Raw genomic sequence first — 16,104 nt, forward strand, 5'->3', positions numbered from 1 at the left:
TCACTCCAGTCTTTTTGCCTAGGAAATCCCATGGACAGAGGAGCCTGGCAGACTACAGTCCACGGGGTCCCAAACAGTTGAACACGACTCAGCAACTGAGCACATGCTAAGCCCCATGACACCAAATCAAGATTTACCTTGGCTATCTATGGTTTTGGCTCTCCCCAAAATGGGAGAGAAATGGTTTAAGAACGAGTCAATCAGGAATCTCCTGACGGGCACTAGCTGGGTAATCTATGTGGCAGACATCCTGCCATGCTGGGAGGAAAGTAACCTTACTATAACCACCCTGCCTAGCACAACTTCTTTGTTTCTGCTCCCTTCTGGCTCTAAGAATCTTTCACTTTGTACAGCTTCTCAGAGCTCCTTTCTATCAGCGAGATTGGATGCAGCCCAATTCAAATGAATTTTTGCTCAAATAAACTCCTTAAAAGCTTATAAGTTTTAATATAAGTTTATGCTAACAGGATCATGCTCAAAGTAGTCAAATGTCTTGCCAAAAGGGAAGAACATTCCAACAGGACTCCCAGAGAGGATGTTACCAGAAGACCAAGCGGCCTGGTCCTTGCAATCCCCGAGCTCTGGTCATGTAACCAGGCGAGAAGTTAAGGAAACACAAGGGAGAAAAGTGGCAATCTCTGAGCTCCAAAGACATTGAAGGAACTCAACTCCACCACCCTTAAGGAGACACACTGGAATAAAAGTGTCAAACAGGGCCTCAAAGCTCTAGCTCCACGTCCAACTCTAAGAGCAATCGATGCTGAAACAGTCCCCCAAAAGCAGCACGGAAGGGGCAGAACTGAGAGTAGCCTTGAAAGGCCCAGGAAGGTTGAAATGGGCTGTGATGAAGAAAGTCAACTTCCTGGAGGAAGTTACTAAGAGCAGGAGTCAGGCTCAGGGGCGAAAGCAGAAATGAAGAACACTGGGATTAGCAGCAAGTTAAAGAAGGCTTCTAACCCCAGGATGAACAGTCATTGCCAGATCACACAGAGTTATCTTTATTTTCTTAGAAGTGACAGAAAGAAATCTGAGGTTTAAACAGATGCCTGATAGTGGTGCTCATGACAGACTGAGAAGACTTAAAGCAGTAACCAAGAAAAGTACGATGGTTACTTTCCTCTGCCAAGCTGACTGGGCTAAAGGATGCCCAGGCAGCTGGTTAAACGTTATTTCTATGTATGTTGTGAAGGTACTTCCAGAAGAGATTAACATTTGAATTATACACTGAGTAAAGAAGGTGATCCCACCAACATGGTGCGGGGAGGCAGAGGAGGGCAGGTGTGCATCTCATCCAGTCCCATCAGACCGGAACAAAAGGTGGAAGAAGGGTAAATTCACTTTCCTTGTCTGATCTGGAACATCCATCTCCTTCGGCCCTCAGATGCTCCTGGTTCTCGGGCTTTAGGATTCAGACTGGAACCATTGGCTCCCCTGGTTCTCAGCTTTCAGGGTTGGGCTGAATTACATCACCAGCTTACAGACAGCAGATCTTGAACTCCTCAGCCTCCATTATCATGTGAGCCAATCCCTCCTAATAAATCTCTTTACACACCACACACACACACACCACACACACACACACACACACACCCCCCACACACACACACACATATACAATTGGTTCTGTTTCTCTGGAAAACCCTGACTAATACAGAAGGCAAGGAACAATCAAGATTTGTTGGAGAAGGGCCAGTTTAAATACAGAGGCAAGGGTTGAAGATGCATGTGGCTAAGGTTTGGGGGACTTGAGAGCATAGGAGTAATGTCACCAACAGAAATGGGGAAATTAAAATATGCATCCAATGTTTTGAAGGGAAAATGGTTTGGTTTTAGAACTGAGTTTGGGGTTATGGCACGATATACAATCCTCTATGGCACGATATACAATCCTCTATGGCACGATATACAATCCTCTAGGGCTTTCCTGGTGGCTCAGTCAGTAAAGAATCCACCTACAACGTGGGAGACCGAGTTTCAATCCCTGGGTTGGGAAGATCCCCTGAAGGAGAGCATGGCAACCCACTCCAGTGTTCTTGCTTGGAGAATCCCCATGGACAGAGGAGCCTGGCAGGCTACAGTGTACAGGGTCGCAAAGAGTCGGACACGAATGAATACAAGAATTTGGAAATGGGAGGCAGATGAGTTTATGGGAGAAATTATATTCAAGCAGGGAAAGTTTTGAGGAAGAACAGGATAAGGCTATATGGAAAACACAATATTTCACCCAAGCAAGCATTTAGCAAACATTTAACAAAGGTGACTGAATGAAAAGATTTGAGTGTGGATCCCACTTGGACTTTTCCAGAGGCAAAACACTGAACCACATGCTAACCAGAAGATGGGGTTCTAGAGCAGTGGTCCCCAACCTTTCTGGCACCAGGGTCCAGTTTCATGGAAGACAACTTTTCCACAGATGGGGGCAGGGTGGTGGGTGGGTCCACGGGGAGTCAAGAATGTTACATTGACTGTGCACTTAATTTCTATTATTATAACATCAGCTCCACCTCAGATCATCAGATATTAGGTCCAGAAGGTTGGGGACCCCTGTTCTACAGGGGGCACAGTGGGAAGAAAAGCTGGGAAGGTGAGGGTTAGATTGTGGGAGCTCTGGAATCCCCTTATCCCAGGGACTTCAGAGAAGTACTGCAGATTCTGAAATAGAGGGGAAAATAAAGAGCTTTAGACGGGATGCAGAGAGGAAAGATAATAGTCCTGTGTCCTACAATTTAGAAATTAATCGCACACTGGGGAAAATTTTTTCTAAAAGGAAAATTGTTTTCTATCATTTTCTTCTAAAAAGTCTATGTACATCACTCAAAATAAAAGAAATACACATAATTCCTTCTACATAATAGTGGAATAAATGTGTCCCCAAAGATCTTTTCTTTGTATAAATGATGCCACCACAATTGACACTTCAATAAAAATGAATATTTATGAAATGTAAAATGACTTGGATTAACTTATTCCAATTTCACCCTCTAAATTTAGATTTTTAAATCACGCCAAAATGTGGATTTTGATTACAAAAGCAAGTTGGGGCAGAAAAAAAGAACTTGACATGAAAAAGAGCAAAATTTAAAAAGAAGGAAAAAAAACAGAACTTGAAATAGGGATGACAAAAGATGATAGAAAGGTGGTCAATTAGACTAAAAATATCAGAAGGAGATCATCTGCAAAGCGGAGTTGTTTAATTCAGTAATGCAGTCAGATTTACAAGAAACAAAAGTTTTTTAAAAAGCACAGAGTCAGGTCTCCTGGCTGTGTCCCCCTCCACCACCAGCATATCCGTAGCCATTACTTTCTGAGCTATCCTTCCAAAGCTTCAAAGTTTCTATTATTATTTTCCTCCCTGTTCACACAAAAGTTAATATATAACACTGCTCTGACCTTGCACTTCCCACCTAACACTGTACCTTGGCAATCTCTCTGTATCTATTCACATAGATATTCCATGTTCTTTTTTACAGCTGCATTTTCCATTGTGAGGAGGAACCATAATTTATTTAACTAGCCCCTATTGATGGGCGTTTGGGTTGTTTCCAATCGTCGATGACTGCAAACAAAGCTGCAGTGAATAACCTGGTACAGTCATCATTTGGCACGAATGCGAGTATATCTGTAGGATAAATTCCCAAAAATTACATTCCTGGGTCAAAAGGTATATGCATTTAAATTTTGGGTAGATGTTGCCAAATTGCCTTCCATAAGAGTTGGGCCAATCTACATTCTTGCCAGCGAAGGAGGAGGGTGTCTTTTTCCTTAAGGATTACCAACAAACTGTATCATCAGAGTTCTGGGTTTTTGCCAATCTGAAAAATGAAAAATGGTACTTACACTCTCCTCATTATGAAAGAAGTTGAGCATCTTTTTATATGTATAAGAGCAAATTATACTTCCTTTTCTGTGAACTGCTCTAACCTCTATTTTTCTAATGGATGTTGTTTTCTTATTATCTTCTAGAAGTTTCCTATATATTAGGGAGATTAGTCCTTCACCTATGATATGAATTGCAAGTATTCACCCCAGTTTGTCTTTTGAATTTGCTTACAGTAATTTTTGCCTGCAGAAGATTTTCATTCTGTCGTGATCTAATTTATCCATCTTTTTTGTCTTCTGATTTTCAAGTTGTGGTTAGAAAGGCTTTGCTTTCTAAAAGAATTCTCCCTTGCTCATTCTTAAATTATTTCATTCTTTACATTTAACTAAATGAAAAAACAGTACATCTAGTACTGTTAAGATCACAAACTCTAGAGGCAAACTGCCTACATTCATATCCCAGATCTACCACTTATTAGCCAAGTGACCTTGCATAAGTCACCTAAAACTCCATAGGCTTCAGTTTCCACTCCAACAAGTGAGGGTAAAACAGTTACAGCTCCTGGGGTGTTATGGTGAAGAATAAATGCATTAGTCAGACATGACTTAGCAACTAAACAACAACAAATGTAAATCGATTACTACCGTGTCTGGCATATAGTTAAGCACTCACTATGCATGAGCTATTATCAACATATATCTTTTGGAACTTACCCTGGTTTAAGAATGTGAAGTATAGATCCAACTTTGGAGGGTTTTCTGGTTTTGTTTCTTCCATATGGCTACACAGTTGTACCATAACCATTTATTGAATATTTCATTTTTCCTCACTGATTTAAGATGTCACCTGTATCATATACTATATTTTCACACATATTTAAGAATTTCTGATCTTTCTATTCTGTATATTGACTTATCTGTTCATGAACAGTCCCATGTTGTTTAAATTATTAAGCTTTGCTTTTACTATCTGTAAGAGCCAACTGTTCCTCTTTGTTCTTATTTTACAGTTACCATAACTATTCCTGTTTATTTTTCCAAACGAATTTTTTAAATGAATGCATCCATTTCTAAAACGAGTACTCTTGCCTGGAAAATCCCATGGATGGAGGAGCCTGGTAGGCTGCAGTCCATGGGGTCGCTAAGAGTCAGACATGACTGAGCGACTTCACTTTCACTTCTCACTTTCATGCACTGGAGAAGGAAATGGCAACCCACTCCAGTATTCTTGCCTGGAGAATCCCAGGGGCAGGGGAGCCTATTGGGCTGCCGTCTATGGGGTCGCACAGAGTCGGACACGACTGAAGCGACTTAGCAGTAGCAGCATTTCTAAAACAAAATAAAAATATCATTAGTATTTTTCTTCAAATCATGTTACCTTATAAATTGACTTTAAGGACAACTGATATATGTTTCCTGCTTAGTCCTCGAATCCAATAAACTGGTATGTTCTTCCATTTGTTAAAGTTTTCTTTTTGTGCTCCTCTGTATGTCTTCTTCACAAAGATTGGACATATTTCTTGCCAAGTTTATTCTTAAATTTTAACTTTTTTGGTTGCTATTACAAAAGGGGTGTTTTTTTCCATTATATTTTCCAACAGGTTGTTTAGAGTAAAGCTATTGGTTTCCGTCTAGTAAGTATATAAATCGATACCTTATTAAACTCTCTTGGATTTTCCAGTTATACAATCTTATCATCTGCAAATGGCATTAGTTTTACCTTCTCTTTTCCAATATGAACATCTCTAATTGCCTTGTCTTCTCTGACTGTATTGACTAGCACCTACAACACAACGGTAATAATAAACAGTCATCCAAAGTGGGCCAAGTCGTAACTTGATACAACACAGGCAGCCCTGGAAAAACTAAGCAGTAAAGAAACTTGAAGGTTTGACTCTTAACTTCTTGCAGCGTAGTCATCTACCAGGCCACAGTTCATAAAAGGATGGAGATTTTTTAAGAACACAAAAAAGGTAAGATTAAAGCCAAGATGATGGCCCTTAAGAACAAAATTCAGTAACAGTGCACACCTGCCACCAGGCAAAGCAAGCATTAACCACCTCCACGTACTTTCTTGACTGGGACTTAAATGGAAATCTCTAATATCTCTTTATTAAGCATGATGCTGGCAGATATGCTTTATCACATTAAGAAGTAGCCATCTCTGAATGTTACCAAGAATGGTTGTTAAATATGGTCAAATAACTTCACAGCATCTAGGGAAATAGTTATATCATTTTTCTCCCTAGACTAACTAAATGATGAATTATATTAATAAGGGCTTCCCAGGTGGCACGGTGGTAAAGAATCCACCTGCCAATGAAGGAAAGGCAAGAAATATGGGTTCAGTCCCTGGGTGGGGAATATCCCCTGGAGTAGGAAATGGCAAGCTACTCCAGAATTCTTGCCTGGAAAATTCCATGGACAGAGGAGCCTTGCAGGCTATAGTCCGTGGGGTCACAAAGAGTCCAATATAACTGAGCCACACACAACGAACTATATTAATAAATTTCCTAATATTGACAAATCCTTGCATTCTTAGACTAAATCCCATTGCTAGATTCTGCTTACTAATATTTATTTAGCAGTTTTGTATCTACATTCATAAGTGAGAATGGTTTGTTTTTTTCTCAGTGCAGTATTTATCAGGTTTGGTTTCAATATTATACTTGTTTCATAAAAAGAATTTGACAATCCTTTCAGTTTAAATATACTATTGGAATTATACGTTCTTTAACTATTTAGACGTCACCTGTAAAACTGACTGGACATAATGCTTTGAGAGGAGGCAATCTCTGACAACTTTATTTCTTCTAGAAAAATCAATCTGTTAAGATTTTCTCTTTCTGGGGTCAGTTTAGGTCAGTTATATTTTCCTAAAAGTTATCTATTTCATCCAAGTTTTCAAATTTATTTTAAAAGAAATGAGTAAATAGTCCCTTATGATTCTTCAACTTTTTTTTTTCTGCCTAAAATGAGTCTTTATTCATCTGTTTTATTTATTTTTATTTTATTTTATTTTTAAACTTTACATAATTGTATTAGTTTTGCCAAATATCATAATGAATCCGCCACATTCACTCTTTCAGTTCTTATTTCATGTATTTGTACTTTATTCCTTTTCTCCTTTATTAGATAGCTAATAGTCACAGTACAATTGTTTTTTTCAAAGAGCCACCTTTGAACAATTACTCACATTGTTCTGTTTTTCTGCTTATATTTATAGTTCTTAGAAGAGCAAACCTTTAGCAGGTGTTCTACACCTCTTCCTCTCCCCAAAGAGACATCACAGTAATAAATACAGCAAACACTACCTACGGATATACAGGCAAGAAAGCAAAGATTAGACGGGAGCTGCCAACATTCTCTTGGATGAAATACCCAAATCGCAAACACCTGATCAAAAAATAGATTAGCCACATTTCCAATATGGCTGGGAAAAAATGAGCCATATAAATAAAAAGCTGGGCTTTCACAATAATTAATTCATTAAAAATATTATCAGTTCCTCTTTTTCTATTGATTGCTTTTTTATATTTTTAAAAAATTTTTATTGAAATATAGTTGAATTACAAAGCTGTATAAGTTTCAGATGTATAGCAAAGTGATTCAGATATATATATTCAAATATAGATACATTCTTTCTCTGATTCTTTTCCATTATAGGCGGCTATTGTAAGCTATTTAGAATAGTTTCCTGTGCTGTACCTTAGGTCCTTGTTGGTTACTTATCTTACTTATAGTAGTGTGTATATTTTAATCCTAAACTCCTAATTTATCCCTCCCATGAAGATCAGTTCTAACTATAATAAACTTAGATTTTAATAACACAGGAGGCACTCTGAGGTTTTAATTATAAGCTTTCTGCCTCCTGCCTATCTCTAGCAATTGACTGACCACCAATTCAGTCCAGCAAGCATGAATTCCCCTTTTCCCCGAGTCCCAAAGTTCTCTGAATATTGCTCTGTAGGCAGGTACTGAAACAAAGAGACCACCACTACATAAAAAGACCAGCAAGTTCCTGCATGCCCTGCCAGTCAGTGGTGCCCAGAGCCTACCCCTGATCTAAACAGAGTGTGCTTCAGATGAGGCAGTCTAGGCCAGGTTTAGTTCTAACCAGCCACCCAAAGTAGGCCTCCTCATGTTTTGATCCACTTTAGGTAGCCTGGGAGAAATTAAAGAAGTCTGAAGGGTTGAATCTCAACTTCTTGCAAAGTAGAAATCTACTACTAGACTGTAGTTTATGAAAGGGTGTACATTTCCAGAAGAATACCCAAAAAAGGTAGGGTTAAAGCTAAGATGATAACCCTTCACCCCAAACGTATTTGGTAATAGTGCACACCTGGTACTAGGCTGAGCCAAAAACACTGAGCCAAAGACACTAAACAGATAGGCTTTGTCTTCTAAAATCAAAAGGTGATGCTTTTGCCACAGAATTTTTCAGAGAGTAGGGGTACGAATAACAACAGATATAGACAGAGGTAATATAGAGAGGTGAAGAGCTGTTAAACAGATTGGAGGTTAGAGCAGAGATGAATTTAACTTCCAAAGCAATAGTATCAAGTCTGTAGGCTTCAATCTTAAGCCACTGAAAACACACCTGAGAAGTAACGCTGCCCATTTCTGAGGCCAATCAGAACCTTTGACAACCTGTCAAGGCAGCAGTCCCAGGGTAGTGACAGGAAAGCCACTATCTAAAATTTAAGTATGGGGGGGGGGGGGGGCGGGGTTACAGCAGCTGAACACAAAGGACGTGCATTATAGGCTTAGCCCTACACCAAAAAAAAAAAAAAAAATTGGTTTATTGGTCCAGCAATGTATGCATGGCTATACAGAAAGACAGAAGAGTTAGGTCTTGAGGTTTTGCAGTCAGAATTAGTAGATGGATAGAGAAAAGGGAAAAAAAAAAAGAAAAAAAAACCTGTTGGCTCATTTCTGTCATGCTAGCTAATCTTTTACCAAAAGTGTCATCTATATACTAAATAACTGACTGGGAAGACTTTGGTTAAGATAAAGAACTAAATTCAGGAAAATTTTAATCTTCAACCAGTTTGGGGATCTGATCAGGCTTGTTTGTTTTGTCTGGGAGGACACACCAAAAATACTAGTGTATAAAAATGAAGCTTCATACAAGTTGGGGAAGTTCAGCATTGAGAAGCATTGCCTTTAAATATCCATTTATGAATTCTTGTTTGTTAAAGGAGAATTCACTTTCAAGATAAATAAAATTTAGATAATAGGGTTATATAGTTTAGAAATAATCTGGATTTTTTTTTGAAACTTATTCTCTGAATTTGAGTCTAAAATAAGCTTTTTAAGGCTCTTGATGAGTTGGGAGTGAAGTGATGGGGGACATAGGATATAAAGCTGCTGATGTAGGTGAATGAGAAACAGGTCACACACCGTCAGTTCCCAAACTACCTCAAACGCAAAGACCTCTACCTTGTCCATTCTCGTACTGAGTAGGGTGTATGCTACACAGAACAATCTTCTCCTATGTATACTCAACAAATCTTTAAGGAAAAGAAAAATGAGAATCTCTAGAAATTGTAAAAGTATAATTTATCTTGGCATCGAACCATACGTGAAAGATTTATCACCACTTAACCCTCCAACAGCTCTGCTGCTGCTGCTGCTAAGTCGCTTCAGTCGTGTCCGACTCTGTGCGACCCCATAGACGGCAGCCCACCAGGCTCCCCGTCCCTGGGATTCTCCAGGCAAGAACACTGGAGTGGGTTTCCATTTCCTTCTCCAACAGCTCTAAGGCAGCGGTTTTCAACTATTGAATGCATTAGTATCACTGGAAGGGCTTGTTTAAAAGATAACACTTTGAGAAGCAATGCACCAAGGTAATCCTTTTCAAAGCATGATCCTCACGTTGGTGGCAGGAGGAAAAGGGGACAAGAGGACGAGATGGCTGGATGGCATCACTGACTCAAGGAACTAGGAGTTTAAGCAAGCTCCGAGATATGGTGAAGGACAAGGAAGCCCAGCGTACTGCAGTTCATGCGGTCGCAAACAGTCAAGATACGACTGAGTGACTAAACAACCGGTTGGTGGACTTGTGCTGTCTGCGGCCTTCTACGGTGCTGAGAGAAATTTATAGAGTGAAGCTTTCAAAACTTTTAGAGCAGTTTCCAGAACTTCATATTTCTTCCTTCATTTTATTCACTTTATTTCGTTTTCCTAGCATCTCACTGTTATTACATTTTACATATTCTACTAGAGTCGCCAAAAGTATTGGTATACGATTGGGAAATTATTTTTAAGTTGGCAAGTACAGCTCTTCTGCATGACTGATACACAAGTGCAGAATCGGGAGCACGGGGCCAGGGGAAGCTCCTGACAAGTCGGGGAAATCGGGCAGTTCTGGAGGATAAGGGCAGCGTGAGGCTAACTCCTGCAACCAGAACACTGGCGTGAAAAACAATTTCAAAACCTCAGTATATACACCGTTCTGTATTATTCCATAGCTCCCGTGACAACACAAACCCGCACCACCTCTGCTGCTGCTGCTACTGCTGCCAAGTGGCCCGAATCCCAGCCGCCGAAGCAGAAAAGAAAGTGGATGCACACCCGTGAGAAAGGGCGGAAGTTTGAAGCCGCCGAGGGGTATTTACAGTCTAGGTGGGCCGTATCAACGTACTAGATCCCTTCAGTGTGTTTTCCGTTGTTCTAGTGGATGAAAACCTAAACAAAGAAAAACGATCAATCCCTCGTCCCCTCCACTCCCAGCGCCCTCCGCGCCTGCGCAGATCCCCAGCTGCCGACCCGGCCAGGCCGGCCCCCGGCTCCCTTCCGGCGGCCGGAGGATGCGCGTGCGCAGAGGCGAGGACCGCGCCCTCGGTGCGTGGTCGCGTCCTTACCCGCTACGACGAGGGGCTCCTTCCGGCCCGGCAAGGCTTCCTGGGGGCTGACGATCTTGGCGGCGGAGTCACCCATTCTCGGGAGGGGGAAGAGGCTGTGAAAGAGCTGGAGGGCCCTCCTGGTGGCCGAGAGCATGGACGGGCCGCTGGCCAAGGGGCCGCCGGGCGGTCGGGAGCGGAGGCGCCGCTGCGGAGTGGGCGGCTGGCGCGGCGCGGCGGGAGCTGCGTGCACTGGACGCGGGGTCGGCGGGCGGGTCAGCGACGACACGTGTGCCGCTGGTTGTGCCGCTGCCGCCGCCCCGGAACCGAGGTTATTACTTCAGCCTCGGGCCGGGATAGCCAAGACAGAGGGCGTGTTCTCGCCCTGAGCAGGGCCTGTGCAGGGAGGCACCTGCGAGTTCTGGCTCCCCTTCTGTACAAAGTTCCCGGGCAGAGAACGAGTGTCCTAATGGCAGTGCAGTGCAAAGTACGTGAAGCAGAAGAGGCCAAAATAATAATAATACTCCGCTGCTTTGACTTTAAAGTCACTACGGTTTTCACAGCTTCCTTACCAATTGCTGGGTATGCCCAGTAAGCTGTACGACGACCTGACTTTCAAACTAGCATCTATGTCTGTTTCCACTGGAGCCAATATGATGATAAATAATTCAAAAGATGGATTATTTATCGAAGGTGAAAACCACAATTTTCAAAAAGAATAGGGAAGATAATGTTTTATATATAACACATATACACACATATAAATAATACATTGATGATTATCATAATAATGTATTTCCCCCATTTTACAAGGGGGAAGAAAAGAGCGAGATACTAATACTTTGTTAACGCAGTCCAGGTGAACTTAAGGGTGCCATTGGATCATTCTTGCCTTTCAAATCACGGGGCATAACATTTGTTCTGTGACAAATTTTCGAAGCAAAAAATAAGGTGGGTGGAGGCAGATGGGTGACTTGGGAGTTCCATATGTGAAATGTTGGTTTTCCGCAAATGTTATGCCAAAATGGGCAGATAGTCTCATGAAGAAAGGAACTTCAGATTAGCACCCACAGAGATGAGAAGGCTTTGACCCAACCTTCCACACCGGTTCAGTTTCCTTGCTTTCTTCATGTGGTCTGTAACATGAGGATAGGAGGATTAGCGCTCCTGTGTTGTATGTAGGATATGGCCTGACAGGAAATATTAAAATTGAAAGTGTTTATTTTGTAATACGGATTCTGTCTGGGCAGTGTGCCTCGGTTTTTACTTCTTATTTATTTGGTTTTGCTATGAGATTACAGGAAGTAGTTTCTGTAGGCCTTTCCTGAAAACCCTCCAAGGTGTCCATTCTGGGTGGTTAGATCATTCTTCTGTCAAAGGAAATAGTCTGTTTTCTTTTTCATTTCTGCATTTTGATACATCCTGATTTGCTTTTTCTGTTTTTTGTGGTTGATTGTATAAAATTAAGAGCTGAAGAATTTTTCATGTCAAGAAGTACTTAAAATTGTGTTAAGCAAGAAGACACAACAAAGCTACAGAGTGTCTATGTGTAGTATGTAGTGTCTGTTCAGTTCAGTCGCTCAGTCGTGTCCGACTCTGCGACCCCGTGAATCGCAGCACGCCAGGCCTCCCTGTCCATCACCAACTCCCGGAGTTCACTCAGACTCATGTCCATCGAGTGGGTGATGCCATCCAGCCATCTCATCCTCTGTCGTCCCCTTCTCCTCCTGCCCCCAATCCCTCCCAGCATCAGAGTCTTTTCCAATGAGTCAACTCTTCGCATGAGGTGGCCAAAGTATTGGAGTTTCAGCTTTAGCATCATTCCTTCCAATGAACACTCAGGGCTGATCTCCTTCAGAATGGACTGGTTGGATCTCCTTGCTGTCCAAGGGACTCTCAAGAGTCTTCTCCAACACCACAGTTCAAAAGCATCAATTCTTCGACATTATAATAAATGCATACACCTCTCCTTAGGCACCCACTGAAGAAAGGCTAGAAAAAATTAAAATGATGTTTGCAGTTGTGTTGTTGATCATGGTAATGGCTGACTAGTTTTCTCTTGCTTTAAACTTCTGGGTTGAAATAGTTACATTTTTACAGTGTTCTCAGATGTTCCAATAGCTGTGTTACTTTCATTATTATTTTTAAAAATAAACCTTTTAAAAGAGAAAAATACCTGATTTCATAAAACAGGAGTTTCTTACCTCATTTACCAGAATAGATGACAGATAAGTTGAATTGAGATTGGTTTGTTGAATGACTGTTGTTGCCTTCAATGATGCCATTTTCATCATTAGAGTTTCCTTTTCTTCAAACTGCTCCTAATCCCTTCTGAGCTTCTCCACACTGAGAGTCTTTTTTTGTCCATATTCCCCATTGGGCACACACTGCTTTGATGTGTTATTTTTGTGATTATGCTCTGCTTTTCCAACGAATTCTAACAATGTATGTTCTTTAGGATTCAGTCTAACCATCTTCTTTGGTACAATAAAGAGCCAAAATACAGCAGTGTAGACAAAATAAGTTTATTTCTTCTATTATGTAACAATCCAGAAATAGGTGGTTCAGCACTGAGCCAGACCATGTCTGTTCTTTACAAAGTTTGAAAGCCGTGTTCTAAAAAGACTATAAATTCTCAGAAGGCCCTTACTTTCCGCAGGGCATGCACTCCAGTGCCTGTGCACAGGGGGAGCGGTGACTAAGGGCAGGGCCAAAGCCAGGGACCAGAGGACAGCCTCACAGGTACTTGCACCAGCAGGTTCAGTGTGCAGAAAGCAGAAGAGTGTGGCCAGGTCTCCCAAGGTGCATGGGGATGTGGCAGGACTAAGACAACCCATGACCCAGATAAAGCCTGGAGTTAGAATAAGGAGCCCCCAGTGCTGAGACCATGTGACCAGATGGAACTGCAAAGCCCTCACTCATCTGGAGCAGGAGCCTGCCTGATGCCCAAAGGACATCCAGGAACAACTGTGTCTCAGCCTGGCAGGAGCCCAGTGACCAGGAGTCCATACCACATTGACACACATGCTTAGGACGGGGGCCAAAGCCGAGAGACACCTTAGTGGGACACCACGAGACCAGGAGCACATGAAGCTCTCCAAGAACCCAGATATTGTCTTGAAAGGAGTAAGGAAAGCCTTGGAGAGAACCTCAAAAGATTGAACATGGGAGTCCATGCCCCACGGCTGAAAAAAGAGCTGTCACAGGTGTGGAAGATGAACTCAAGGACAAATGGTACAAAGTGAAAGAAAGTGAAAGTCACTCAGTCGTGTCTGACTCTTTGAGATCCCATGAACTATACAATCCATGGAATTCTCCAGGCCAGAACACTAGCCTTTCCCTTCTCCAAGGGATCTTCCAAACCCAGGGATCAAAGCCAGGTCTCCCGCACCCAGGTCTCTCCCCCATCGCAGGCGGCTTCTTTACCAGCTGAGCCACAAGGGAAGCCCAAGATTACTGGAGTGGGTAGCCTATCCCTTCTCCAGTGGATCTTCCCGACCCAGGAATCGAAACCGGTGTCTCCTGCAATGCAGGTGGATTATTTACCAACTGAGCTAAATGGTGCAAAGGGTGAGCTTTGTCCCCTCCAAGAGGCATTTCAGCTCTGCCCCTGTTCTTTATTAAACCATGAATAACTGCAGGGGGCACCTGGTGGACTAAAACTGATACAAGGCTTTTTTTGGTCTTTTTAGAGAAATCCACTTCAGCAGGCAAGAGACACCCTTGTAAGTGAATAAACAGAAAGCTTACTATGACACTTGATGTTTGCATACTTAAAACCCTGTGCCTTATTTATGGTCTGTCTGTAGAAGATTCAGAGCTATCTTAAGCATGTTAATTCATTGCTTAGATTATTTTACTGTGTTTTAAGAGGAGAAAAATCACAATAATAATACAGTTATTTGAAGTTTCTCTTGCCAGGGTTTCAGTTTCCTGAAGTCAATCTCAGTCTGAAAATATTTAATGGAAAATTCCAGAAATAAATAATGTATAAGTTTTCATTTTTGTGCCGTACTGAGCAGTGTGATGAACTCTTGCCGTCCCTCTCCATCTCCCCCCGCAACACTCCCCGCCACCAGCCCCACATGAATCATCACTTTGTTCTGCATATCCCATCCATTAGTTACTTAGTAGCTTACTCCACTATCAGATCAACTTTCAGGTGTCTCAGGAGTTTAAGTAAACCTTATTTTACTTAATAATGGCCCCAAAGGGCAAGATTGGTGAAACTGGAAATTGGGATGTGCCAAAGATGGCACCCCACTCCAGTACTCTTGCCTGGAAAATCCCATGGACGGAGGAGCCTGGAAGGCTGTAGTCCACGGGGTCTCGAAGAGTCGGACACGACTGAGTGACTTCACTTTCACTTTCACTTTTCACTTTCATGCATTGGAGAAGGAAATGGCAACCCACTCCAGTGTTCTTGCCTGGAGAGTCCCAGGGACGGGGAAGCCTGGTGGGCTGCCGTCTATGGGGTCGCACAGAGTCGGACACGACTGAAGCGACTTAGTAGTAGTAGTCAAGAGCAGCCATAAAGCACTTCCTTTCATCGAGACTTCCCTGGCGGTCCAGTGGTTGAGACTTTGCCTTCCAGTGCAGGGTGGACGGATTCAGTCCCTGGTCAGGGAGCTGAGATCCACCTGCCTCGGGACCAAAAAGCCAAAACATAAAACAGAAACAGTATTGTAATAAATTCGATAATGACTTAAAAAATGGTCCACGTCAAAAAAAAAAAAATCTTTGAAAAGATAGAGGAAAAAAATCATATGCTGAGGTTGTGAAGATCTTCGGTAAGAACAAATCTATCTGTGAAAGTGTGAAGAAGGAAAGAGAAATTCGTGCTAGTTTTGCTGTCACACCTCAGGCCAAAAAAGTTAACAGCCACAGTGAGTGATAAGTGGGTAGTTAAGACGGAAAAGACATTAAATCTGTATAATATTTTGAGAACAAAAGCTCCACCATATTCACATAAATTGTATTACAGTGCATTGTTTTAATTGTTCTATTTTATTATTAGTTATTGTTGTTCATCTCTTTCTATGCCTAATCTATAAATTAAGCTTGATCATAGAATGTATGTACAGAAAAAAGCACAGCACAGAGATAGGGTTCCATGCTTGCCGTGTTTCAGGCATCTACTGGGTAGCTTGGGCAATATCCTCAAAGATACAGAGGAATGACTCTAGTTACTGGTTGTTAAGCACCTATTAGCCACCCTGTCGTGGGCTTCCCAGACGGCACTAGTGATGACCCTCCCACCAACGTGGGAGACATAAGAGACATAGGTTTTATACCTGGGTTGGGAAAATCTCCTGGAGGACGGCACGGCGACCCACTCCAGTATTCTTGCCTGGAGAATTCCATTAACAGAGAAGCCCCACCTTGCCACAACAGATGCCACTCTCATGCTGCCACCATCAGAGCATCTGACACTGCCCTA

The 16,104-nt window shown here is 42.0% G+C and overlaps 1 protein-coding gene across 3 annotated transcripts in view; it reads right to left on the bottom strand.

Moving 5' to 3' along the window:
- The window catches only part of MSRA (methionine sulfoxide reductase A), a 385,719-nt gene extending 374,583 nt beyond the window's left edge, over positions 1–11,136 (bottom strand). Inside the window, exon 1 of one of the 3 annotated variants that reach the window (XM_061425037.1) lies at positions 10,686–11,136. In XM_061425037.1, the coding sequence (XP_061281021.1) occupies positions 10,686–10,821 (136 nt within the window). In that variant the 5' untranslated portion in view covers positions 10,822–11,136. The remainder of the gene's footprint in view (positions 1–10,685) is intronic. The other 2 variants (XM_061425039.1, XM_061425040.1) reach the window with 2 other exon arrangements.
- Between the last annotated feature and the right edge of the window lie 4,968 nt (positions 11,137–16,104).

The sequence above is a fragment of the Bos javanicus genome, chromosome 8, assembly GCF_032452875.1.
Source record: "Bos javanicus breed banteng chromosome 8, ARS-OSU_banteng_1.0, whole genome shotgun sequence".
Classification (NCBI taxonomy): Eukaryota; Metazoa; Chordata; class Mammalia; order Artiodactyla; family Bovidae; genus Bos; species Bos javanicus.